Source organism: Moschus berezovskii, chromosome 27 (assembly GCF_049115385.1).
Source record: "Moschus berezovskii isolate FMDL1 chromosome 27, NW_MosBer_1.0, whole genome shotgun sequence".
In the NCBI taxonomy this organism is placed as follows: Eukaryota; Metazoa; Chordata; class Mammalia; order Artiodactyla; family Moschidae; genus Moschus; species Moschus berezovskii.
In genome coordinates, this window is record NC_142486.1 from 2,742,043 (window position 1) to 2,769,689 (window position 27,647).

General features: G+C 52.3%; 1 protein-coding gene across 5 annotated transcripts in view; it reads left to right on the forward strand.

Annotated features, from left to right (window-relative positions):
• Window positions 1-27,647, forward strand: part of SDK1 (sidekick cell adhesion molecule 1) — a 728,747-nt gene that overhangs the window by 604,181 nt on the left and 96,919 nt on the right. For all 5 annotated transcript variants that reach the window (XM_055410401.2, XM_055410402.2, XM_055410400.2 and 2 more), the window contains exons 18-22: window positions 5,731-5,846; window positions 8,064-8,256; window positions 12,505-12,603; window positions 18,026-18,217; window positions 20,538-20,659. In XM_055410401.2, coding sequence (XP_055266376.2) covers window positions 5,731-5,846; window positions 8,064-8,256; window positions 12,505-12,603; window positions 18,026-18,217; window positions 20,538-20,659 — 722 coding nt within the window. The remainder of the gene's footprint in view (window positions 1-5,730; window positions 5,847-8,063; window positions 8,257-12,504; window positions 12,604-18,025; window positions 18,218-20,537; window positions 20,660-27,647) is intronic.

Below are 27,647 nucleotides of genomic sequence, written 5' to 3' on the forward strand. Positions count from 1 at the left end.
TGAGCGGCTCCTCCGCTTTCACTGTGAGCAGCGGCCCATCCCGTGGACGGGCCAGCTTGGTTTTCCTCTCCAGCAACTGCAGGCCCCTGGAGATGTTTCCAGTTTGCTGCTGCTGTTGTTCAGTTGCTCAGCTCTTGGCGACGCTGTGGACTGCAACATGCCAGTCTCCTCTGCCCTTCACTGTCCCCCAGAGTTCACTCAAACTCATGTCCCCTGAGTCGGTGATGCCACCTAAACATCCTCTGTCGTCCCCTCTCCTCCTGCCCTCAGGCTTTCCCAGCATCAGGGTCTCTTCCAGTGAGTCAGCTGTTCACATCAGGTGACCAAAGTATTGGAGCTTCAGCTTCAGCACCAGTCCTTCTAATGAATATTCAGAGTTGATTTCCTTCATTGACTGGTTTGATCTCCTTCCTTGCTGTTCAAGTGACTCTCAAGAGTTTTCTATTTCTTTCATCAATTTTCAGCATACAGATTCTTGCCTATAGTTTGTTAAATTTATACCTATTTCATGTTTTAACTGCCATGTAACTGATACTGAATTCTTAATTTCAGTTTCTAGTTCTCCATCACTTGTGTTTCAAAATATTTTGATCTTGTATCCTGTGATCTTGCTAATCTCGGTTCTAAGCAAACACGGGAATTTCCTACATGGACAGTAGTATTGTCAGTGAATAGCGAGGTGTTTTTGGCTTTGTTTTCCTTTTCAATCTGTATGTCTGTTGTCTCCTTTCCCTGCATTACTGCTCCAGCTTGGCCTTCCAGAGTAGGAGCGGTAAGAGAGACACCTTTGCTTGTTCCTCGTCTTAGGGGAAGGCATCCCGTCTTTTGTCTTAAGTAAAATGTCAGTTGCAGGTGTTTTGCAGATGCCTGTTAGCAAGTTTGGGCTTCCCAGGTGGCATTAGTGTAAAGAACCTGCCTGTCCATGCGGGCAACATTCAGAGATGCAGGTTCGATCCCTGGGTTGGGAAGATCCCCTGAAGGAGTGACCCACCCAGTATTCGTGCCTGGAGAACCCCGTGAACAAAGGACTCTGGCAGGCTACAGGCCACGGGGTCGCAAAGAGTCAGGCACGACCGAACTGATTTAGCATGCAGCTTGTATGCTTAGCAAGTTTAGTAAGTTCCTTTTAGTTCCTACTTTGAGAGTTGTTTTTTTTTTTTTTCCTTTAATCTGATAGCTCAGTTGGGAAAGAATCCACCTGCAATGCATGAGACCCTGGTTCGATTCCTGGGTCAGGAAGATCCACTGGAGAAGGGATAGGCTACCCACTCCAGTATTCTTGGGCTTCTCTTATGGCTCAGCTGGTAAAGAATCCGCCTACAATGCAGGAGACCTGGCTTCGATCCCTAGGTTGGGAAGATCCCCTGGAGAAGGGAAAGACTACCCACTCCAGTATTCTGACCTGGAGAATTCCATGGGGTCGCAAAGAGTTGGACTTGACTGAGCAACTTTCACTTTTCCTTTAATCACTATCGGAGGTTCAATTTTGTCAAATGATTTTTCTAAGTCGATTAAGATGATCATGTTTTCTAAATTCTATTGATAATGGCAAATTATCCTGATGAATGTTCAAATGTTGAACCAACCTTGTGTTTGTAAGATAAACCCTACTTGAATTAGGATAAATTGTGATTTTTACATATTTCTTAATTTGATTTTTCTAATATTTTATTAAGGATTTTTGCATCTACGTTCTCAAGCCTGTAGTTTACTTTTCTTTCTTTTTATGTTCAGCACCTTTTTCTGATTTTGGTGTCAGCTTAATGCTTTAGAATGTCTTTTATTTCCTTCTTCAAATGCTTTGTAAAATTAACCATTGAACCTTATATGCTTAAGAGTTTTCTCTTTTGGAAGTGTTTCATTTTGTATTCAAATATTGGATAGCTATTTGACTACTCAGGTCATCTAGTTCTTCTTGAGTAGATTGGAAGTGTGTTTCTTTAAAGACATTTGTTCATTTCATCTAAGTTGTTGAATTAATGAGCATAAAGATACTCAAAATGTCCTTTTATTCTTCTAGCATCAGTAGAGTTTATAGAGCTATCTCCTGTTATTGGTGATGTTGGTAATTTGCAATTTCTATTTATTTTTTATCAGTCTGGCTAGAAGTTTATTGATTTTTAAAAGAACAGCTTTTGGATTCGTTTTTTTTTCTATTATTGTTTATTTTTATTTCATTGATTTCTGCTCTTTTTCTTCACTATTTTCCTTCTTTTTAAATTTACTCTTATAGGTTCTTAAAGTTTAGATTACATTATAAACATCTAAAGGCTATTTATTCAGTTCAGTTCAGTTGCTCAGTCGTGTCCGACTCTTTGCGAGCCCATGGACTGCAGCAAGCCAGGCTTCCCTGTCCATCACCAACTCCCGGAGTTTAATAAAACTCATGTCCGTTGAGTCGGTGATGCCATCCCACCATCTCATCCCCTGTCGTCCCCTTCTCCTCCCACCTTCAATGTTTCCCAGCATCAGGGTCTTTTCCAGTGAGTCAGTTCCTCACATCACGTGGTCAAAGTGTTGGAGCTTCAGCTTCAGCATCAGTCCTTCCAATAACTATTCAGGACTGATTTCCTTTAGAATGGACTGGTTGGATCTCCCGGCAGTCCAAGAGACTCTCAAGAGTCTTCTCCAACACCACAGTTCAAAAGCATCAATCCTTTGACGCTCAGCTTTCTTTCTAGTCCAACTCTCACATCCATACGTGACTACTGGAAAAACCATAGCCTTGACTAGACAGACCTTTGTAGGCAAAGTAACGTCTCTGCTTTTTACTATGCTGTCTAGGTTGGTCATAGCTTTTCTTCCAAGGAGCAAGCATCTTTTAATTTCATTGCTGCAGTCACCATCTGCAGTGAATTTGAAACCCAAAAAAATAAAATCTCTTACTGTTTCCATTGTTTCCCCATCTATTTGCCATGAAGTGATGGGACCAGATGCCATGATCTTAGTTTTTTGAATGTTGAGCTTCAAGCCAACCTTTTCACTGTCCTCTTTCACTTTCATCAAGAGGCTCTTTAGTTCTTCTTCGCTTTCTGCCATAAGGGTGTTGTCATCTGCGTATCTGAGGTTGTTGATATTTCTCCCGGCAATCTTGATTCCAGCTTGTACTTCTTCCAGCCCAGCATTCCTCATGATGTACTCTGCATAGAAGTTAAATAAGCAGGGTGACAAGATACAGCCTTGGCGTACTCTTTTCCCAATTTGGAACTAGTCCGTTGTTTCATGTCTAGTTCTAACTGTTGCTTCTTAACCTGCATACAGGTTTCTCAGGAGGCAGGTCAGGTGTTCTGGTATTCCTATCTCTTGAAGAATTTTCCACATTTTGTTGTGATCCACACAGTCAAAGGCTTTGGCATAGTCAATAAAACAGAAGTAGATGTTTTTCTGGAACTCTTGCTTTTTCTATGATCCAGCACTTAATCCCCAAATTTTGGTATGTTGTGTTTTTCCCGTCTTATTAAACTAAAAATGCTTTCTAATTTTCCAGGTGGTTTCATCTTTAACTTATGGGTTACTCTGAAGCGTGTTCCTTAATTTACAAGTTTTTGGGAACTCTCCACATATCTTTCTGTTGTTAATTTCAAACTTGATTCTGTTGAGTCATAAAAGACACCCTTTGTGATTTCAGTTATTTTTAACTTGTTTAGATTTGATTCGTATGACATGTATATTTCAAATATGTCCATCTCGGTTAAGTTCCCCATGTGCTTGAAAAGAATGTGTAGTCTGTTGCTCTTGAGTAGATTTCTAAGTAAATATCATGTGGATCAGATTCTGTGTGGTGTTGTTCTGGCCTCGAAGATCCTTGCTGATGTGCCTGGTCTGCCTTTTTTTTTTTTTTTTTTTTTTTGATGGGGTGTTGAAGTCTCCACCTACCCCAGTAGTTTTGTCTAGTTTTCCTTCAGTTTTGTCACTTTTGCCTTCTGTACCTTGAAGCTCTGTTGCATCCACTTTCAGGATTGTTGGGTCTTCTTGATGGACAGACCACGACATCATCATGGCATGTGCTTCCTTATCATCGGTTTTATTGCTTGGTAGGATATTTACTTTGATATTAATGTAATGACAGCAGGTTTATTTTAATTGGTGTTTTCAAGTATTTTTTCCCATTCTTTTACTTTTGAGCTATGTTTTAAAAGGCGGGGGAGTGTCCCTCTTTTCTCGTATTTCGGCCACAGTGGCCCCACAGTGGCCCTGTGGCCTCAGCTTCCTTGTGGGCTCACAGAAGGGTAAGACTTTACCGTTTGTCCAGCTTCTCCTCACGTTTGCTGGGTGTGCCGTGCTTCCCAACTGCCTGCACACTCGGCTCAGTAAGGCCTGTGGCCGTTTTCAGTCCAGCCCTTCAGGATGGCACTGAATGGGAAGCGAGTAGGACAGTCTTCCTGGTACCGTATGCAGGGAGGGCCCAGAGAGAGCGGACGGAGGAGACAGGAGCGGATGGCAGACGTGGACTCTGGAGCGGACGGCTGGGATACGGTGTGTCTTTCTCATCTCTGCCGGATGACGTGAGATTCTGAAGAAGAGTGTAATGAAAGCTGCAGTGATTTTTAACAGGACCAAACTGAATCCTCACGTGTTCTGTGCCAAGAGACACATGTCTCTTTTTCTGTTCCTGGAGCCAAAGGATCCTCTGGGATCCGCTGTCTTTCCTTTGAAACAAGCTCCTAAAGAACCAGGACCTTCCCATGTGTCCCACAGAAAGTTGTACGGCACAGTCAGCCGGCCTGCCCCCTCTGCAGAGGCCGGCCTCTCCCGTCTCTGCCGTTTCCAGAAGCCCGCTGATTTCCCACTGCCCTCCGTGCACGCTCTCAACCTCTGCGTCCGGCGTCTGGGGCCATCCCCACAGTGACCCGTGCACTTTCTCAGCCCCTCTCTCCCCTAGCACCCCATGCCCAGCCACGCTCATTATCCTCTCACCACTCACCAGGCTTCTTTATTCTCTGACCACTCACTCACTAATCGCTTTCCTTTGCTGACTCCCTTTTCCCCGATGCGAACACTTTTCTCTAGGCCTTTCCGCCCTCGAAGGTCTGCCCTTCTCCCAGCCCTCATGCGGTGTCCCCGTCTGAGGCCTTCCGCACGCCCCTGGCACAGAGGCTCTGCCTGTGTGTACACCAAAGGGAGCTGCCGTGACAATTCAAGTTGAAAGTGAGCAGCTCCCCAGGAATGTGACTTCCTTGGAGGCCTCTGGGCAGGCACGTAATTGGGCTCAATAGCTTTTCAATAAAAGAAATGGAAAGTGGAAATTTTTTTAATGGTGGTATCTACGGCAGACAAAGAGAAATTTAGCCTCTGAATGGATAAGTAAGTACACATGAAAAGGGACTTTTTTAAATATATAAAGGATAACTGGGCTTGAAAACAGAATGATATGTAACAGGGGATGCAGAGGCCTAGATCAAACCTTGCCTTGATCTCAAATACTAGCTAACTGAAAAAAAATCAGAGAAAGCTTTTGTTTGCTTTCTATCTTGGGGTGCCTAGGAAAGGCTCACGGTGGGTTGAGATGACCTGGTCCACTCTTCTGCCTGTGCCTTTAAGAATTCTCTAACAGAAAGTGAGGAGTAGCCCAGCTCTTTCTTGTTGTAAGGTCATGATTAGCTTCCACAACCAGGTTCGCAGCGATGAGCATGCCGGTGAGTCGTGAGTGGCAGCTCAGGGTCTCTTCTCTCCCCACCCCCAACCCGTGCCTCCTGCCGGCGTCCTGCTGCCCCCGCCGCCCTGGAGCAGTGCCGACCGCGCCCCCGCAGAACGTGCAGGTGGAAGCTGTGAACTCCACCACCATCCAATTCCTGTGGAACCCTCCACCTCAGCAGTTCATCAACGGCATCAACCAGGGATACAAGGTACGCCTGGGGCCACAGCCAGGGAGGGGGCTGTCTCGGCGTCGGCTCGGTCTTATGATCAGGGAGGGACCCCCCGTACCTCATTTCGCGAGGAACCCACGGCATCCAGTTATAGACATGTTGACCTTGGCGGGGTCTCCTTTCATCCACGATCTTATCACCTGCCATACTGACTCATAAAGTCTAATAACTGGTTGTCGGGAGGATGGTTTTGGGAATTCCCTGGTGGTCCAGTGGTTTGCACTCTGTGCTTTCACTGCCAAGGGTGTAGGTTCAGTCCCTGGGTGGGGAACTAAGATCCCGCACAGCCAAAAAAAACAAAAGAAAAGAAAGAAAAAAAGGATGGTTCAGCTAGGACTGGGCGGCGTTATGAGAGAGGCCGTCCATTGAAAATGACGTGTGGGAGACCCGTCCTGGCGGATTGGAATCAGCACATGTACGAACCGCTTCCTCCCGAAACGGGGGCCTCTCTGAGGAGCGCAGACTCGGAACAAAGGGCATGGGACATACCAGAGTGAGGTTTTACCAAGTAACGATGAGTAGGTGCCCCTTCCTGCTTCAGGGCAAATTCTGTGTGTAGAACCGAGACCCGCTGACTCGGGGCCCCCACCTGGACTGAACAGAGACAAGCCTACTCCTGCCTGCCCTGTGCCGTGTCTGAGCTCCAGCCTCTGACCTTCAGAGCTGTGCCTGCACGCAGTTTCCAGAAGCACAGCTCTCCTTTCCTTTCAGATAACCATCTCCTGGTTGGGGCAGGGAGTCCACCTTCATTTTACCTGTAGTGTAATATGTTCATGTATCTTCTGCGGTAGCAGGTCAACTCAAAGGTTCCTCTTAGTTTGCTCAAAAACTTGACAGTTTCAGATTCAGAGAGTGTTATTTCCTCAGAACACAGTTCATTCCCGCCCCTCCCCCCCCAATTTGGAGTCAGCTTACTAAAACACTTGTTTTTCACTAGAAAGACAGGCATAGTTGGAAATTTGTCCTGTCTTTTCAGGACAAGAAGTTTCTTTGAACAGTCAGAAGTTTCTTTGAAATCATACTGATCAGTGAAGATCTTACTGGCAAGATCGGGGCGCTCATTCCGTGGCTTGGTTGTCAGCTTATTCTACATAAATACACTCCTTGTCCTGTGATGTGTCAATTTTCAGACCTAGTTAGCCCTAGAAATGTTTGGTGTCAGAGGAATTAAAAGTCACACTCATACAAAATGTTGCCAAAACATTAAAATAACTTCTTTTGGAATGTGTATATATACTGTATTTCTGGTGACTCAGGTGGTAAAGAATCTGCCTGCAATGCAGGAGACTCAGGTTTGATCCTTGGGTCAGGAAGATCCCCAGAGAAGGAAATGGCAACCCACTCCAGTATTCTTGCCTGGGAAATCCCATGGACAGAGGAACCTGAAGGGCCATAGTCCGTGGGGTCGTAAAGAGTCGGACAGGACTGAGCAACTAACACTTTCACTTTCATAATCAGTCTCCCCAAATCCATTTTTAGAAAACCAGCATGAGATAAATTACAGATAATTAACATTGTTCCCATTGAACTTAGGACTTCTTTTTGAGTCAGAGTAGGTGCCCATCCATAAAAATATTTGTATTGATGCTTCATTGTACTGATCCATTCAAATAACAAGCAATGTCATCTTTACTTCTTAATGTTAAATATATATGTTCTGTAACACGTTTAAGTGAAGAGAAGGTGAAAGTTTGAGAAGTGTCTTTTTTCCCAGTGTGAGTTAAAGTAGATTTTTTATATACACGTGTATAAAATGTGTATAGAAATATGCATCTGCTCAGTCAGTCCTGTCCAACTCTGTGACCCCGGGGACTGTAGCCCACCAGGCTCTTCTGTCCATGGGATTCTCCAGGCAAAAAACGCTGGAGTGCATTGTCCTTTCCTCCTCCAGGGGGTCTTCCTGGCCCAGGGATCAAAGTCACGTCTCCTGCATCTCCCACATTGGCAGGTGGAGTCTTTACCACTGCGCCACCTGGGAAGCCCATAAATACACATATTTGTACTCAAGTAGTCTGTGAGATATCTTTTAAAATCCATATTTTTCACTGAGATTATAAAATGTAGACTGTAGTAAATTTCTTGATCATGATTTTGCTTTCTTCGAAGACATATTATCGCAAAATAAAAATTTTTTGGTGCAGATTTGAGGGTGAAAGCATGAAATTAAGTCTCTTTTTATATCCCGTTCCATCCCAGCTTCTGGCTTGGCCGGACAATGTCCCCGAAGCTCTCACTGTCGTCACCATTGCTCCAGATTTCCACGGAGTCCATCACGGGTACATCACCAACCTGAAGAAGTTTACCGCTTACTTCACGTCAGTTCTGTGCTTCACCACCCCCGGGGATGGGCCCCCGAGCACGCCACAGCTCATACGGACACATGAAGACAGTGAGTCCCTTCTCCAAGGGTCTCATCAAGACCCCTTAGTCATCAAAGAGGTTTGGGCCACCGTCATGTCCAGCTTAGCTTCATGTAGTCTATGGGGTGCGGGTGACCCTAGGGAAATGAGCTGGGAGCTGACCAGAGGAGTCTCAACGGCTCAGTCTCAACGGAGCCATCTAGGCATTCAGGACCATGGAAGGATTTCCCGTAGGGCTGTGGCTCGAGTGGTTTCAAAGCTCTATCTGGAGGTTTTGTGGTGATGGACTAGAGACAAAGTGTGGGGAGAAGGCGGATAATCATGATAGCCTGTACCCCAGATGCAGGGCTAGTCCTGGGGGAGACCAGAGATGTGTTGCAGAGAACCGGGGTCTGGTGGGGCCCGGGCGTGGAGGTGGGTAGAAGGGATTCTCCGGGTGACTCCGCAAACTTCGGCTCGGGGGACGGGTAGGTGGTGACGGCCGTGACTGGAGCGTGAAGGCAGGTCCAGGGTTGCAACGCCGGGCTCAGTCAGGACCCGCTCACCTCGAGGCAGCAGAGGCCTGAAGAGCAGATTTGGGAATCCAGTAGTTAGCGACTGTGACCATGTTCTCCCAGGAAAGACTGAAGCGTGTGGTCTCACCACAGACGGAAATACTTGAAACCAGTGCCACCTCAGGGCATCTGAGTAGTAAGCCCTTGACAGTCAAACCACCTACGTGGGTGCAGTCGCTTTGGGATCAGCGGGCTTCAGAGAAGCAGGAGGCTGGCTGGGCCCTGGCCCTGCCATGTGCGAGGAGGCTGGTTGGAGCCTGTGTGCAGGGGGGCGAGCAGGGGGCCCCGGGGTGGGGGGCTCTGGAAGAGGAGGAGCTCTGCTTGCCGGAAGGCCCCTTCTCCACTCCCCTGCAGGAAACACAGCTGGACTCCTTTACGATTGCAGGCGGGTGGGAAGGCAAGCCCCCCCACAGCCCCCATAGTGAGGGAGGTGGCAGTGAATTCTCAGAGCGTCTATCGGGCACCCCTCATAGCTCTTCATTTGGACATTTTCTTCCATTTCATTGTTGAGAGAAGAGCCCAGGGCAGCATCTCAGTTCCAACCACAGCAGGTCCAACCAGACATTGGATTTCACTTTCCAGAGGACACTTACTAAAAATAACAAGTGGCAAAAGCAGGGAACTTCTTCAGATAAATGAGAGAAGACTCCTGGCTGAATTCTTTCCTTGAAAAGCTCTCTTGTTGCCGGTTAGACATACACAGTAGACGTGAGACTGAGCACATTCCAGCAGACAGTGGGGCTCAGGGGAGCCTGGCGTGCTGCAGTCCGTGGGGTCGCAGAGAGCCGGACACGACTGAGCGACTAAACACCGACAAAGACATGCACGGACCATGAGGAAACAGCTCACAGCGCTGGGCAGCCGGGAACAGGGCCTCCAAGGCCCAGGCCCACCGTTAGGAAGAAGGAGAGATGAGAAATTTCTTGAGAGTTGAGAAAAGTAGCAGTGACATCATCTTTTTAGAATTTTCTAACTAAACCACCATTTTTTGATAGAAAGGGAGCCTGTCGGTCCTACCTAGAAAGACAGAGCATCCTTGTAGGCGTGGACAGTCTCCCTGAAAGATGGGCGGTAGGGCTGCTGTTGGGCTTCCCAGGTGGCGCTAGTGGTAAAGAACCGGCTTGCCAATGCAGGAGACATAAGAGATGCGGGTTCGATCCCTGGGTCAGGAAGATCCCCTGGGGGAGGGCATGGCCACCCACTCCAATATTCTTGCCTGAAGAATCCCACGGATAGAGGAGCCTGACGGGCTACGGTCCACGGGGTGGCACAGAGTCAGACAGGACTGAGCACACACGGGGCTGCTGTCAGCTCTGGGGGTGCAGCCTTTAAAAAAGGACCTGGGACTCTGCGTGCCAGAGAAATGGCCCCCATCGCCCCAAACTGACGACGCAGATGGCGCCCTGGTCAGCTCCACACACACCGCAGGCCTCCTTCTCAAAAGCTCTGATGAAATAAGAACTGTGGGGAGGGGGCGGAGGGGGCAGCGCAGTAGAGAGGAAACAGAATATAAATTTAAGCCGAGACGCTGCCAGCTGGCTCCAGCAGAGCTAGAGGACAAGCGCATTTGGGCAGCAATCCAGGAAGCAGAAACACTGAGAACATAAAAGGAGCAAAAAGCTTTCTTCGCTATTCTATCGATCGAAAAAGGAACAAGTCGGTTCAAAAATCTGTCAGAATGTCTTTCTGGAATCTTAGAATTGGACGAGGACGAGATGGTCTTGACAGCCATCCTATTTCACCGTGTTCCACACTCAAAGAGTGAAATTTGTCAGAGCATGTGAGCTTATCCATAAAGAGTCCTTCTGAAAGTTTCACCCAGATGAGTGAATTTGCTGAGGCTGTTATCATTAAAAAAAAAAAAAAAAAATCACGAGGTGTGTTTGGAGGCTTTGTCCAAGTACCAACTGGGTACCAGGTGTGGAATTCGCCTTAAAATCCTGCTGTCTCTACAAGGTTGACAGTGGGCAGAACAGGGCTGAGGCCGGTCAGCTGGAATCCCTGAGCTCGGCTCCTGGACGGACACCAGGCACCCTTGGCTTTGTGCTCTCCTGTTCTAGGCTGAAAAAAGTGTGCTGTGTTATTGTGAGAAAGCTCTCCATGTGGCCTTGCCCAGAGGTGTCCACGGAGGCCAGTGGGCACCTGGTGCCCCGCCCGGCAAGGAGCACACTTGTCTCTGCTCCGAGTCTGCCTCTGCGCCTCCCTTTCCTCCCCCTGATGTTGTCCCCTGCGCTTCTCCTGAAAAAGGGCCGAGGGGGGGCGCCATCCTGGAGAGGCGAGCGGAGCAGGGCAGGTGAACTGCGGGCCCAAGGAGTGCCCGCCAGGCGCCCCACGATGCCTGGCTCGGGACCTGGGATGCAAGGGACCTCGGCTGTCCTCCCAGACCCCGCCCGCTCTGCCGCTGCACCTCCCCTCCAGGGTCTCCTTTCCCACCTGCCCTCCGCCGCACAGCACCGAGCGGGACCTAACCAGCATGTACGACCCGTCACTGTGGGCACAGCCACCTGTCACCTCTTCCCACCTCCTGGGGAAGCGGCCCCAAGGGGACCAGGTGTGGGGGCTCTGGAGCACTCAGCCTGGAGGAGCTGGAGCAGGCAGTGGGTTCAGAGCCCCCTGGTGGCCCCTGCAGTCCCTCCAGGGCAGACAGGAGACCCCGGTGCCAGACGCTCCAGGCTGGCCCTTGCACATCCCTGCTGTGAGCCGGCGTGGAGTTCTACAGCCGGAGAACTGGAGCAGGGTCAGAGCAGGCTTCTGACGACCCTTTGGGTCTGAGAGTCCGGACCTGTTTAGCTCATGTCTGGCCTTTCAGGCCTTTTCTCTCCAGCACTTTGCAAACCGACAGTAAGCTCACCTTAGAAACAGCTCTATATTCTGATGGCATGATAACTGACAACTAGTAACAACAGCAGCCACGTCAGTCAGCATTTTTGTGATGCTGGGGACATGCTAACCGCTTTCATGTTTTATTACATTTTTTCTCACAATTACCTTGCAGCGTGAGTTACTTTTATTTTCCCTGTTTCACAGATGAGCAAACTAAGGCTTAACCACTCTAAGGACCGCAGAGCCGGCCAGCAGGGGACCAGGCTTCTGCCCAGCAAAGCCCGGCATTGAAGCAACTGCAGCTCTGCTGCGCTGCCCTCCTACCTTAGGAGGAGGCTACGGTCAGGGAAATTCAAGGGAAACATGCAATTTTTGCTGGAAATTTCTCACGCCTGCCCTGCCCCTGGGCTACCTGGGGAGAGTATGTGCGGGTTACAGCCTGGATCAGGCTGGGAGGCATTGGCCAGCGACCAGGTATGGCCGCCCTGGCCTCCTGGCCAGGGCTCCTGGCTGCGGCCCCACACGAGAGACACAGCACGGCTGCAGAGGCATCAGGGACGCTGGAGTAAGCAGTAGCCTTCAGGGTCCAACCACCCAATTGTTCAACTAGATCAGATCAGGAGAAAGAGAAGGAGTTGCGTCTGCATCTCCCGCTGCCGGCCTCTGCAGTTCTCGGCGAGGCCGGAGTGAAGCCGACAGAAATCATTCATGTGACCGTAGTCCGGTCCCCTCTAACACCTCAGACCCTGTCCTTCTGGGTTTTCTGGCTTTTCCTGAGGGCTCTGACCGGCAGGCTTGGTCCCGGCTCCCACCTCCTTCCACAGATAGACTGTTCCACGCCAATCCGACTGGAGAGAATCGAACCACATGCTAACAGATGTCTTTGGTTCTCATTTCCAGAACCGGGAGCTGTGGGCCACCTGAGTTTCACGGAGATTCTGGACACATCTCTCAAGGTCAGCTGGCAGGAGCCCCTGGAGAAAAACGGCATCATTACAGGTAAGGGTCTCTGTGGTCAGAAAAAGGCAAAACAAGTCTGCCCCGCACGGAGGGATGGACACTTCTCCAGGCACCACGGCTGGCAGTGCCAAGGTGCCCAGGGCCTTCAGGGTGACTGTCGCGGAGCCAAGGTGGGGGGAGGACCTGTCCTGGGGGCCTCGCCTCATGTGGGTCCCTTCTGGCTGGGCTGCAGCCTCCCAGTGTGGAGGCTCGGTCTCGTGGGCTTGCTGAACAAGCCTCTGACATCTCTGCCCGGGAGACTCGTGCTCCAGGCGTGTCCTCTTACGGCCCTTTCTCTTCCGTAATCTCGTGGCTGTGCAGGGAGTGGACAGCTGAGATCAGGGCAGTGTTACAGCCGAGGAAGCTAGGGCTTGGGCGGGCAGGGAGAGCCGAACGCAGTCGCCATGATGGGGTGGCCCTGTCCCCCACCTTCCCCCAACCCCTGCCCCACCCCAGAGAGCGGCCAAGCCATACCTGTCCCCTGCTCCGATGCCAGGCCACCGGGGAGGCACTGTAGGTGAGGGATGTCCAGGGAGCAGGGCCCCAGGCTGGGCGTCGGCTGCCTCCCTCTCCTGCAGTGCAGTCTCAGGGGAACGGCCCACTTTGGTAGGACTTTTAATGATTTCATTTTGTAGAAGAGGTTTCTGAAGAACGTTCTAGGTTATAGGGCTGAATTTCCATTTAAATTATGTCATCCACACACAGCCCGGGGGTCGGCCCAGGCTCCCCGCCCAGGCCCAGGGCTTCGTTTTACGTTTTCCCGGGGACTGTGCCGCTGGCCAGGGGAAGGCCGGGTGTTTCCGCTTCCTCAGTGGTTAGGTGCAGACAGCTTAATAAGTATTATATCCCAGCAACTGAACAGCCGTTTGAAAGAAGAAGACGCATTCGTTGAAAGAAGAATGTCTGCATTTCCTTCTTAAGTAACCAGTTAGCTCCCAGCGGGATGCATGCGCCACGGGCACTGCCCAGCTTCTCCAGCTTGGACTCTGCGTGGACCCCGCCCGCCTCCCAGATGTCCTGTCCCACGTGGTGTTCACACGTTCTGAGTCCTTGTCTCTGTAACTGCCGGAAACGCAGCAGAGACGGGGCGCATTCGAAGGCTTGCAGCACGCTCTCTTCCTGGGATTGCGACTGGCTCCAGCCGCAGGTTCATGCGGGGCCTCAGACACAGCCCCCCGCACACAGCCCGGGTTCCGTCCCTACGCTGAGCTCCCCGCTTCTCTCCCGTTGCTCAGGAACCCTCCCGGTGCCAACCTGCAAGGTGCCCTCTGCTCCGACCAGACCCCCGACAGAGGGGCGTGCTCCGATCCAGGAGGCGCCACTAGGGGCGCCGTTGAGCCGCCGCCGCCTCTGACCCTCACTTTTAAATAAATGCATGAATCTAGGGCTGCCCTCAAGAAGCTGTGAAAGATGTTAAGTCCAGGAAAGGGGGACAGTCCCTATGAAACTGGGCCTCCAAAGCCCAGTCTGCTCGCCCTCTGAGGCCTCTGGGCAGAGGACGCAGTGCTGCGTGTGTGGGGAGGACGCCGGGAAGGAATGAGAACAAGCGGGCAGGTGCCCAGCGGAATCCAGCTCCCTGTGGCTCTCAGCTGCACAGAGGGAGGAAGACAGGCGACCAGTGAGAGGGAAGCAAACCCAGAAGCAACGAAAGCTGAGCAGCGGCCCCCACGTGGAAGAGGTCCTTCCGGCTCAGCCCTGTGGGGACATCTGTGGCCCAAATTAGAATGAGTTAGAGCTGCAGCTGCCGCTGACTTAAGGGGACCAGGGGGCCGGGGCGCCACAGAGCAGGCAGATCTTTCATTTTCATCGGCTCAGCCCTGAGGATCCACAGAAAGGGGTACGTTTCGAAAACCTGGCCAGGACGCCTCGATGGACAGACTCCACTGGGAGGCCTCCCACTGACAGGCGCACCCTCGGCCCTTCCCCGGGCCCTCCCAGCACCCGCCCGCCTCTCCTCCCCAGTGTCCAGCCTTGCGGGAAACCCACGGGCGTCACCCGCCCACGTGGAGCCCACCTCCCCAGGCTGGGTGCCCGCAGCCAACACTCCTGATTGATGATCATCCGTTCCTACCGCTAATAGGGCTTAATGAACCCAATTTCGTGTTTTATTAAACAAATACTTGCAGTCACCAGCAACAGCTACTGTTTGTCATGGAACTCAGCCTTTGCAGCTCGGGCTGTTCAGAGCCGGCCGCCCTGCCCCGGGCTGGAAGCAGGTCTGCAGTGGCAGCTCCGAGGGTCGGAGCTTCGTGCAGACGCTCCCTCGGGAGCACGTGTCCCTTGTGGTTTACTCTGTACCTTACCTCTCCCCCTGACTCTGTAAGACAGGCTGCAGGGGAAGGGGGCCTCCCAGAGGCCAGACCCGGCTTCAGTGTCCCCACAGTCACCCCCAAGGACCCCTGCTCTGTGGGGCCCTCCCTGCCCTGGGTGCTCTGCTCAGACACCCAGGGCAGCACCCCCGGATGGACTTGTTTTCCCATGGGACACGCCAGCCGCACCCCAAAGGCCTTTTGCAGGCTGAAGGGAGAGAATTCTACCAAGTACAGCAAAAGAAAAGCGTGTTTGTGTTTGAGGGCAAACCTGGCCTCCGAAAGCCCCTTTCAGGAAGCATCTACAGGGCACCAGCTACCGTCCCTCCCAAGCCGCCCAGTCAATGCCGGTCAGAGAAGCTGCCAGGCAGATGGCACCATAACGTCCAATGCTGCGCACGGGCCGCTCTGAGGCCCAGATGCCCCGTAGGAGACTGGGTGCCGGGAGCTTCCCTGAAGCGCCTGGAAGGAGCCAGCGGGAGGCAGCAGGGGCTCGGAGCGCCCAGCAAACTCCAGCCGTGCTTGCCCTGTACAGGCAGCATTCCCCACGGTCCCCCCCAAACGCTGATTTATGAGCAGGAGGATGCGGACAGACAGCTTGCGATTGGATGCACTGCTCTCCTGTGGAGAATTTACTTCAGCTCAACAGGGGATCATTTCTGGAGCCCCTCTGGTCATTAGTCTCCGTTGGGCAGCGTCTGGAGCAGGTGGAGCACACCCTGGGGGGGCTCTCTCCTCCCGCCTCCCGCACCGGGCGAGGAGCACTCCGGCCAGCCCTGCCTGCACGGGGCCGCGCCTACCACGTGCCCACACGCCGTCTCTGTGCAGGGAGTCCAGGCCAGCCTGCTCTCTCTGGCCTTTGCCGCGTCCTTTCCCGAGCGCATGAGGGCCTTCGGTTTTGCGTTTGGCTTCATTTGTATCCACAACAATGGCTGCCCACCAGACTGTCCGCCGCAATGGCCTGGACCCCTGCTAATTCTCTTCTGCGGAGGGTGCTGGAAGCGCTGCGTTTGGGCTCCAGGTTGCCATGCAGAACAAGATGCTATATTTTAGTAGATCTTGATGAAGAACAGCTTTTAAACAAAGAGAAGTGTCTGGCAGACAAGGTGGTGACGTTAAGGGCACTCATGAGAAGACGAGTGTGTAACAACACCCTTCTCGTCCGGCGCGTGTGGGGCCGACTCGAGCCTCTCCAAGCGGAGGCTCGATGACCCCCAGGCTGGGCACGCCTCCCCGGCCTGCCATGCGCGGCAGGGCTCCCGGGGGCCAGAGGGCTGGGAGGGCGAGGAGCCATGGCCTTGGTCCCCGCCTCACGGAGGAGGCAACGATGCTGCAGCCTCCGAGCTCCATCCGAGGCTGAGTGAATTCACGCGTGTGGGGCACTCAGGACATCACAGGAACATCATGGACACAGCGTGTGTGAAGTTACCGGTCCTCACTGCCCTGCCGGGTGGTCTGGTTTTCACTGTACAGTTAGTCCCAAAAGTCTGACTTGGCAAAAAATAAACGGATGGATTTTAGAGCCTTGGGGTGTTCCTGCCTCTGAGCGTGAAGGAGGGCAGGGTCAGGCCGGGGAGCGGGGAGGCTCTCAGGTCTGCAGTGAGCACCGTCCTCTGTGCGTAGGAGGAAGGGGAGCGGAGGGGACCCGGGAGGCAGCCGGGGCCACGGGCCTGGCTGGAGTCGTGGTTCACGGGAGTCTGCGGTGGGGACCCCGTGGCCGGCAGTGCAGCTCAGGTAAGCGGGGGTTGCCAGTGTGCGGCAGGGCACCCCCTCCATCCTCCACGGCCTGCTGCCCAGGCCCCCCCCCACCGGCAAGGGCCGCACCCCAACCCCGCCCATGGAGGCCCCCAGGCCGCGGGGCAGCTGACGGGCAGCAGCTTCTAGAGTTATTTTTTGCTCCAAAGTACTGAAGTCCCGAGACGCGCTCCTCTAAATTCTTGTTTACCTGCAAGTGCAAGTCTCTCGCTCGATTTATTGCTTCATCAGGGTGAGGAGGAGCCGAGAGAGCCTCCCAGCGCGTCTGTCTCCCCGCTCTCGGCCGGGAAGACAGAAGAACAGCACTCTCAGCGCTTCGCCCCGGCCCGAGGGCCCCTCCATCAGCGCCTCCCTCCTCGGGGGGCGCTCCAAAGAGTTCTCTGATCACAGAACACCCCCCGCAAGGCGGCTGACTCAGGGCTGCCTGGGTCTTTCTTCTCTGAGCCCCGGATCACGATGGTCCCCAAGGCTGAATGAATTCTGATCCCGAGGCCCCGACAGATAAACTTGAGCACGAGGGGCGGGGGACGGTGTCGCTCGGAAGACAGGCTCAAGGGGGAGGCAGGGCTGGAAGCAACGCTCGTGCCTGGGCGGGGGAGAAACGTTACAGCGGAAAGCACTTTATCAGTCATTTTATAAGGGAAAAGTGACAGCGTTGCCACAAATTAGTTGCAGGCCAGGAGCAAGCCTCTGATTTAGGGCGCCGTGTGATGAAAATATCGCTTTATAAAAATGGAAATGCGGATGAACCGCGTGCTTCATCTGGGGAGAGAAGGCTGCACAGAGGACTGCAGGCCTGCCGTCCTCCCCGGCCCCGCCCGTCCTCCCCGGCCCCGCCCGTCCTCCCCGGCCCCGCCCCCATCCTCCCGGCCCCGCCCCCATCCTCCCGGCCCCGCCCCCATCCTCCCGGCCCCGCCCCCATCCTCCCGGCCCCGCCCATCCTCCCCGGCCCCGCCCCCATCCTCCCGGCCCCGCCCCTCCTCCCTGGCCCCACCCCCATCTTCCCGGCCCCGCCCCTCCTCCCTGGTCCCGCCCCCATTCTCCCGGCCCCGCCCCTCCTCCCCAGCCCCTCCTTCTTCAGCTCCGCCCCGCCCCGCCCCCTCCTCCCCAACCCCCTTTCGCCCCCAGCCCCCCATCCTCCCAGCCCCCCTCCATCCGACCCCAGGCCCCCCACCCCACTGTCCCGAGAAACGAGCTTGCAGAGACCCTAGCCCATCCTCCTGCTGTCCCCGTGTGGCCCTGGACTGGCGGCCCGCTGGGCTCCGCACTGTGGTCAGACCCCCAAGACGCCCGCGGGGCGCCGCCCCCGCCCCGGCTCCAAGGGCCCGGGGTGACCCTGTGCCCCGCCTGCCTTCCAGGCTACCAGGTCTCCTGGGAGGTGTACGGGCAGAGCGCCTCGCGGCTCACGCTCACCCTCAACAGCTCGACGCACGAGTTCAAGATCCAGGGGCTGTCCTCTCTGACCACCTACACCATCGACGTGGCGGCCGTCACCGCCGCGGGCGCCGGCGTGCCCGCCTCGTCCACCATCTCCTCCGGGGTGCCCCCAGGTCAGTACGCTCGCGCCCGGTGTCCCCGCGGCCATGTCCCCCGGGCCAAGCTCACGCTCCGAGTCGGTGGGCACCCTTGTGCGGAAGTCACTGGGAGCCTTTGAAAGAGGGGTGTCAGCCCTGGGCTCAGATGGCCGGGGTCAGTGAATTACTGCAGTTAAGACCGAGAAGCACAAGAGTGTCCCCTCAGCAAAGCAGGGGGGTGGGTCTGTGAGGAGGAGTGAGAAGGTGGGGAGGAAGTGGGCAGAGGGGGTGCAGTGAAGGTCGGGGAGCGCGTCCACCCCCACCGCGGGGCCCAGTGACCCCACTCTCAGCAGGGCCTTTCTGGAAGTCAGAAGTCTCCCTAAACGTTCACGCTCGTTCCAGCTGCGGAAATTGCACTCAGCTGTTTCTCTGCAAAGTTTACATTTAAAATGAAAGCTTTTTTCCCAGGAATTCACCAACACACAGACGTGAGAAAACGTTGTGGGGCCATCGATTCAGTTCTGTAGCTAAATCGGAGACCTCGTGCTCTCCAGAAGCCGTCTGGTCGCCTCCTTTGGGTCTCTGAGAAAAGCAGGACGGCCCCAGAGACTGAAGCCAGCGGTCACCCCCACAGCCCTCTCCTCGGGGAGCCAGGAGCCCCCGGGGTCCCGTGGCACAGCTCTCCGTCCCCTGACACGCAGTCACCACTGTCCTCTCGGGCAGGGCTTCTCACACTGTCCTGGGTGTCTATCTCGACTCCCCCCCCAGTCTGTGCTGGGCCCACTCCCACATGCCCACCCCCTGGGTGTGGGCAAGGCTGCAGAACTTGCCATGGGACACACTCCAGGTGGCGCCCACCCTGCTGGCCAGGGCCCACACTTGAGCCGATACAATATTTTCTCTAAGGCGTTTACATAAGACACATGTCCTTTCTTAAGAAGGAAGTCTTTGGCTTCCAGAGAGATTCATATATTCCACGTACACAGCAGCTCCCAAAGCACACATTCAAAACATGGTTAGGACCTTAATAACTAGTGACAATGAGGCGGCGATGATGCCATGTGATTTAATTCGTTAGAACCAGCTAATGAACAGTGGTCAGGGTAATATGGAGCATCCCTGGGCAACCAACTTGTTCCCTGGATGCTTTGGACACCGTCCAACCGGGGCCTGGAAATGGCCAGCTGACCTCACCTCTGAGCGGCCTTGGTCTCAGCGTGACTGTGACCAGCACTACCCCGGATGCAGAGAAGGGCTGTGGGAGTCAGGCCTGGCCACACCAAGTGTACCTGATAACCTGGCTAGGGGGAGGCCGGGGGCTGCTGTTGCTTCCCTGATGGTCAGGTCCCCAGGACCTGGGGGTCTATCCTGGGACACACCGAGAAAAAGCACGTGATGGCCATCACTTTGGGCTGTGATCCATTTGCAGTGCTGAACTTTACATCCATTCATGACTGGAGAACCAGCTAAAGAACCCGGAGAGCTGACAGATACACAGAAAGAGTCACTTGTCCTTCGGTTTAAATAGTCTCCTCTTCAAGTTCATTAAACATGAGGTGGAAAGGACCCTTGAGAGCCCAGCAACATGGTGTGTGCCAGTCCTGAACCATCACCAGAGTGGTCCTGTTGCCCCCGTGCGAGACCTGGTCTTAAACACCCCGGACACAGCGAGTCCGGAAGTCATCCCTTAGACTCGGGGTGTCTGGGAGCCTTTCCTGACACTGGTGTCACATCTTTCTTGCCTTCGTTGCATCCCACGGCCTTCCTAGAGTGTTTTTCAGTTGCCCAGTAATGTCAGACCTCTCACTGTGAACCCACAGCATCTCACTTTCTAGTGGGACAGGCTCCTGGTGGCGGGCCAGGGGGATCAAGGGCCCCCTGCAGAAGGGCCTCTATTCAAGGAGGAGGCTTAGCCACAGGTGGCTGCAGACGAGGGGCCACACGCAGAGCCCACCTGCCCTGGTTCAGTTGCCAGAGCAACAGAGTACAGGCAGAGTGGAACGAGTTCTGCACTTCCACCTGAGTTCGGTTGTCTTGGAAACCAGAGCCAGGACGCCTGCGCCTTGGGACCCGCACACTTCCCATTTCAAGCTGCCCGGAGATACTCAGGGTGCACACCCACTCCCCGTCCTCTTTCGAAGGCACCAGGTCATTGTCAGAAGGGAGACGGACACTCAGCCCTTTGCGTTCTTCAAAGAGCCTCGGAGGGAACACTGTGCTTCTCTGGCAGTTGTAAAAATAAACGCTGTCTTGGTGTAAGGGCATGTTGGAAGTGGTTGCTGCTGACATGTTTGATACCTTTCCTGAGCTGTGGCAGGATTTAAATCTCCACCTTCCCTCTCTCCTCTGTGTCCAGAACTTCCTGGTGCCCCATCCAATCTGGTCATTTCCAACATCAGCCCCCGCTCGGCCACGCTCCAGTTCCGACCAGGGTACGACGGGAAGACGGCCATCTCCAGGTGGATCGTGCAGGGACAGGTATGGTCACCCTGAAGCCGAGAGCTGCAGCTCCCATAGAGTAACACGGGGCCTGGAGGTGACAGGTGGATCGTGCAGGGACAGGTATGGTCACCCTGAAGCCGAGAGCTGCAGTTCCCGTAGAGTAACACGGGGCCTGGGGGTGACAGTCAGTTCAGGGATGCCTTCGCAGGACAGATGAACCCCTGGCTGGAGCGGCCTTGGATGCTTTGGGGGGCAGTGGTGTTTGGAGGAGGAGAATTGGAGACTGGAGTGACCTGGGCACCCGGGGCAGACGTGGGAACAAGAGGGAACACAGGGTATTCGGCTGGACTCTTACTGGATAACAGAAGAAGGGATGGTAGGGGCGCACGTTCAAGTCACGGTTCGGTTCAGTTCAGTCGCTCAGTAGTGTGAGCCGTGTAACTCTTTGGGACCCCATGGACTGCAGCACGCCAGGCCTCCCGGTTCATCACCAACTCCTGGAGCTTGCTCAAACTCATGTCGATCGAGTTGGTGATGCCATCCAACCATCTCATGCTCTGTCACCCCCTTCTCTTTCTGCCTTCAATATTGCCCAGCATCAGGGTCTTTTCCAATGAGTCAGTTCTTTACATCAAGTGGCCAGAGTATTGGAGCTTCAGCTTCAGCATCAGTCCTTCCAATGAATATTCAGGACTAATCTCCTTTAGGATAGACTGGTTGGATCTCCTTGCAGTCCAAGGGACTTTTAAGAGTCTTCTCTAACACCACAGTTCAAAGGCATCAATTCTTTGGTGCTCAGCTTTCTTTGTGGTCCAACTCTCACATCCATACATGACCACTGGATAAACCATGACTGATGGACAGGAGGCCTGGCGTGCTGCAGGCCGTGGGGTCGCAAAGAGTCGGACACGATTGAGCGGCTGAACTGAGCTGGATGGAAAAACCACAGCTTTGACCAGACGGACCTTTGTTGGCAAAGTAACGTCTCTGCTTTTTAATATGCTGTCTCGGTTGGTCATAACTTTCCTTCCAAGGAGCAAGTGTCTTTTAATTTCATGGCTGCAGTCAGCATCTGCAGTGATTTTGGAGCCCAAGAAAATAAAGTCTGCCACTGTTTCCATTGTTTCCCATCTATTTCCCATGAAGTGATGAAACTGGATGCCATGATCTTAGTTTTCTTAATGTTGAGTTTTAAGCCAGCTTTTTCACTTCCCTCTTTCACTTTCTTCAAGAGGCTCTTTAGTTCTTCTTCGCTTTCTGCCATAAGGGTGGTGTCATTTGCATATCTGAGGTTACTGATATTTCTCCCAGCAATCTTGATTCCAGCTTGTGCTTCATGTGGCCCAGCATTTCACATGATGTCCTCTGCGTATAAGTTAAATAAGCAGGGTGACAATATACAACCTTGACATACTCCTTTTCCTATTTGGAACCAGTTTGTTGTTCCATGTCCAGTTCTAACTGTTGCTTCTTGACCTGCACAGAGGTTTCTCAGGAAGCAGGTCAGGTGTTCTGGCATTCCCATCTCTTGAAGAATTTTCCACACTTCGTTGTGATCCGCACAGTCAAAGGCTTTAGCATAGTCAATAAAACAGAAGTAGATGTTTTTCTGGAATTCTCTTGCTTTTTCTGTGATCCAACAGATGTCGGCAATTTGATCTCTGGTTCCTATACCTTTTCTAAATCCAGCTTGAACATCTGGAAATTCTTGATTTACGTACTGTTGAAGCCTCGCTTTGAGAATTTTGAGCATGACTTTGCTAGTATGTGAGATGAGTGCAATTGTGCGGTAGTTTGAACATTCTTTGGCATTGCCTTTCTTTGGGATTGGAATGAAAACTAACCTTTTCAGGTCCAAGAAGCAGTGATCAAGACTGGCCCCAAGAAAAAGAAAGGCAAAACAGTTATCTGAGGAGGTCTTACAAATAGCTGGGAAAAGACGAGAAGCAAAGGCCAAGGAGAAAATGAAAGATATAAGCATCTGAATGCAAAGTTCCAAGGAATAGCAAGGAGAGATAAGAAAGCCTTCCTCAGTGATCAGTGCAAAGAAATAGAGGAAAACAACAGAATGGGAAAGACTAGAGATCTCCTCAAGAAAATTAGAGATACCAAGGGAACATTTTATGCAAAGATGGGCACCATAAAGGACAAGAATGGTATGGAGCTAACAAAAGCAGAAGGTATTAATAAGAGGTGACAAGAATACACAGTTGAACTATGGTAGAACTATACAAAAAAGATCTTCAGGACCCAGATAACCGCAGTGGTGTGCTCACTCACCTGGAGCCTGACATCCTGGAATGCCAAGTCAAGGGTTCCTTAAGAAGCATCACTGCAAACAAAGCTGGTGGAGATGCTGGAATCCCAGGCGAACTATTTTTCCCTAAAAGATGATGCTCTGACTGTACTGCCCTCAGTATGCCAGCAAGTTTGGGAAACTCAGCAGTGGTTTGGTATAGGTTCCCCCAGTTTAATGGTGTCACTGGTTGAGATTTTTCTTTTACTTCTGTATCACAATGAGCTACAGAACAGACTAAGACGATTGTTTGGTTTATAGCGGCTCACAGCAGTCAGAACGGATGAACCTGCATTCACTCAGCAATGTTTACAGCATGCGTTTGTCTGCAGGCCCTAGTCTAGCCCGAGGTACGCGGCAGTGAGCAGCAACAGACGCCGTTTGTGCGGTCAGGGAGGAAGGTTCTGTCTCAGGGGAAGGACCTTCAGGTTGCTGGGAAAGGAACAGCAACTTTCCCTGTGAGGACGGCATGGGGGACAGACAGCCGGAGTACGGGGTGTTGGGAGGAGCTGGGGGCAGGTCATGGGAGCCCGGGGTCCTTCTTAGGAGGACTTTGCACATGACTCAGAACACGGTAGCAAGAGAGCAGGACCCACAGCGGGTCATGCGCCAGGGGGAGGGTCCCGCCAGCCTCCATGGATCACACCCGCCCTGACGCACCTTGTTCCACCCAGAGCAGAGCGAACCGATGCCAAGCCGCATGCCGAGAGCGTATGTTTCCAGACCCTTCGTGTCCGTGGTAAAACCCCAGTGGCCCATGACTATGCTTGTGCTCTGTTGCAAGACAGTTCGATCCTGAAAACTTGGCCATAAATCAGGGCACAGATTCATCTATGTCTTCAAAACTTTCATTAAGCAACTGTTTCTGGAAGCCTCTGCAGGATCCTGACAGTGGGCCAGCTAGTTGGAACCGATCGATCAGCGCGGCCAAAACAATTAATTACTTAGGAAAGGATCACTGAAAAAATACATCCCCGGGAAATGAAAACCGAAACAATAAAAGCGAGCTTGAAAACACATCAAAGAAAATAAAGGAGGAAAACCGTGGTCCCTCCTGGAAAGCAGAGGCTCAGAGTCGGCCAGACAGAGCCGGGCACGCGCTCCAAGGAGTACAGAAGCCAGGAGTCCATCCTTAGTGTTCCTGGACAGCAGTACCGCTGGGCACAAAGGGCAGACACTCTTCAGGGTGGGCGTCAGGCCAGGCTGGGTGGCGGGAGTGGAGATGCCACCTCTGATGGCTCTGCTCGAGACCTGCGTCCTGCGCCTCCAGAGCCAGGCCAGGGAGCGGCCTGCTCCTGCTGCCAGGGCCCGCTCGCCAGGACGGTCACAGGCTCCGGGTCAGGGAGGGGTCCTTCTTCTGTCCGTGGAGAGAAGGTGATGGCTGAGCACGGGACACCTCTTTGTGCATAAAGCGTGCGCGCGTTACGCTTCTCTCCCACAGCGGGCCTGGTAATACTTGTGTTTGTAATACGAACATTCTCAGCGTGCCCGGGCGGAACGCGCTCCCGCACGCCCGTCGCCCGCACTCACCTCTTCTGCCCTCTACGCTCATCTGGTCCCTCTTTCTGTGATCGCTGGAGCAGTTTTGTTTTTTTTTTTTTTTCAATTAAAAAAATTTTAGTGAAGTATTGATTTACAATATATATTGCTTTCAGTTGTACAATATTTTTGCAGATTATACTCCATTTAAAGTTATTATAAGATATTGCTGTGTCTTGTGCTTGTCAGTCATGTTCGACTCTTTGCAACCCCATGGACGGCAGCACACCGGGCCTCCCCATGGACTGCATGCTCAAACTCATGTCCATTGAGTCGGTGATGACATCCAGCTGTCTCATCCTCTGTCGCCCCCTTCTCCTCCTGCCCTCAATCTTTCCCAGTATCAGGGTCTTTTCCAGTGAGTTGGCTCTTCACATTAGGTGGCCAAAGTAATTTTTACAGATAATACTCCATTTAAGGTTATTACAAGATATTGGCTCTGTTCGCTGTGCTGTACATTAAGTCCTTTATCTTATTTATTTCGTGCCTGCTAGTCTGCTCCTCTTCTTTTAAATTGATGTATAGTCACTGTACAATATTACGTAAGTTACAGGTGTACAATATAGTGATTTGTGATTTTTAAAGGCGATACTTCACTTATACTTATTATAAAACATTGGCTCCATTCCCCATGGTGTGGGCAGCTTGTGCTCTTGTCCAGAAGCTCTGGGAGACCACCATCTCCCCCCTCTCCTCGCTTGTCCAGGCTGTTGGCAGCGCTCACTTGCTGAGGTCCTGGGACCGAGCCAGGCGTCATGATCCCCAGCTCCAAGAGTCCCCACGCCCCTGCCTCCCCCTGCAGAGCCAGCGGTGGGGGCAGGTCCTTCTCAGGCTGCCACCATCTCTCTCGTCTCTCTCCCTGACCCACTCTCCCGCCTCTCTCTTGCATTTTTCAGGGTCGATTAGACCCACCCAGATAATCCAGGATAATCTCCCTATTTCAAAGCTCTTAACCTTAATCACGTCTGCAGAGTCCCTTCTGTGTGGGGTGACCTGCCTACAGGCCCCAGGGTTCAGGGTATGGACCTCCGGGTTAGGGGAGATGCTTGCAGGGGGCCTTACTCTGCCTAAAGCTTGCTCTCAGCCTCTTGCACACTCCTTCCATGTTTATGCGGCTGAGTCTCTGGGCTCCATCCCTAGGGATGGGATTTCGGGACCAACAGTGAGTGTAAACTTTCTAGATGTTACCAAAGCTTTCTGCTGCAGGTTGTCCATGTTGCATTTCTGTCAACTATATATAGAATTTTTTGCCCTGCCAAAAAAAACTGAAGTTTAATTTATCAATCCTTTCTTGCAAGCATTTGGACGTTGAGGTCTTAGATAGAACGGCTTTCCTCATTCTCAGATCATAAAGGAATTCACCCAGTTTTACTACCTCCTCTGTGATTTCATGTTAGCATTTAGGTCTCCATCCATTTGGAATTTGTTCTTTTATATGAATGATATGAATCCATATTTTATGATTTTGCAAGTAGCTGTGTAATTGTCCCAAAGCCGTCTGCTAAGAAGTCCATTTTTTCCCTCCTCCTGTTTTGTACAATTAAATTCCCATATGCACGTGGGTCTATTTCTGAAATCTTTATTCTGTTCTACTAGTCTAGCTGTTCATGCAGAAACTCCACATTGTTTAATTAGCAAGGTTTTAAAATGTGTTTTAGTGTGTAGTAAGGTCTTCACCACCCCCACCATCACACACATGAATGCACACACGCACACACACGCACACACGCCTGCGTATGAATACATGCCTGCATACACACACACGCCCGAATATGCACACATGCCCACATACACGCCCGCACACGCACTGCCTGACTTATTTAGCATTTTTCTCACTTCCTTCACGTTCGTGAAGATGAACACAGTACGTCTTCCCATGATACGTCTATTTTCATCAGGTGTTTTCTTCTTGGGGGAAGCACCGGGCTACCTCTTCCGACCTTCACTCTGCTCCCCAAAAGGCAGGGCAGCTGGGGGGAATCAGGGTGCCCCGAAAGCTGTGAGAGGAAGAAAGTGGACTTTGCGCCAGCCGCCCTGACCTCCCTTTCCCAGCTCTGGGGTTCTGGGCATATTTTTAACTTCCCTGCCAGCCTCAGTGTCCTCACCTATAAAACAGGGTCCGTAGCACCATCACAAGACCATCGTGAGAATTAATGAACAGATGTACATTTTAAATGGCATTTTCTGACTGTTGCTGGCCTGTTGGGTCACAGTTGATTTTGGAATTTTTTTTTTTTTTAATTTAATGAACGCTCATGTGTTCTTGGGCTTCCCTGGTAGCTCAGCTGGTAAAGAATCGGCCTACAATGCAGGAGATCCCAGTTCGATTCCTGGGTGGGTTGGAAAGATCCCCTGGAAAAGGAATAGGCTACCCACCCCAGTATTCACGGGCTTCCCTGATGGCTCAGATGGTAAACAATCTGCCTGCAACGCAGGAGGTGTGGGTTGGATCCCTGGGTCGGGAAGATCCCCTGGAGACAACATGGCAACCCACTCCAGTATTCTTGCCTGGAGAACTCCGTGGACAGAGGAGCCTGGCGGGCTGCAGTCCATGGGGTCGCAAAGTCAGACACGACTGAGCAACAAAACAAATGTGTTCTAAGCGCTTTTACACATTCACTCATTTAATCCTAGTACTGACTATGAGGAGGTCACTGTGACCCCTTCCTGAAGACAAGACCAGAGGGACTGAATTACACAGCTCAGCCCAGGAGCGGAGGTGGCCTGGCCCCCAGTGCCCGCCTGAGGCTACAGCTGTGTTCCAGTCCAGCCCAAAGCCCCAGGAATCTCTCGTTAGTTTGTTAATTCTACTGTCGTTTCTGTAAAGAAGTCACACCACCTGCTACCACTGACAGTTTTATTTCTTCCTTTGAAACCTCCATGTCCTTTCTTTCTGTGTTTTTCGTTTCTTTTTATTTATCATTCTCAAAGGACGGTCTAGATCCCCCTGTATCATATTGAATCAGAGCAGTGATAGAACAGCCTTTGTTTTATTGCTAACTTTAAAGAAATTCGGTTAAGGTTTTATTATCAAGCCTGACATTTACAACATTTATGGTTGGTTTTGTGGGGAATTTTTGGTATTTTGTTTTTACAGCTAGCTTGTATTGGGTTAAGACAATTCTTTTCTAATCCTGCTTTGCTGGGAGTTGCTTTGGGGAATTTTGGGATTAAAAAAAAAATCATAAG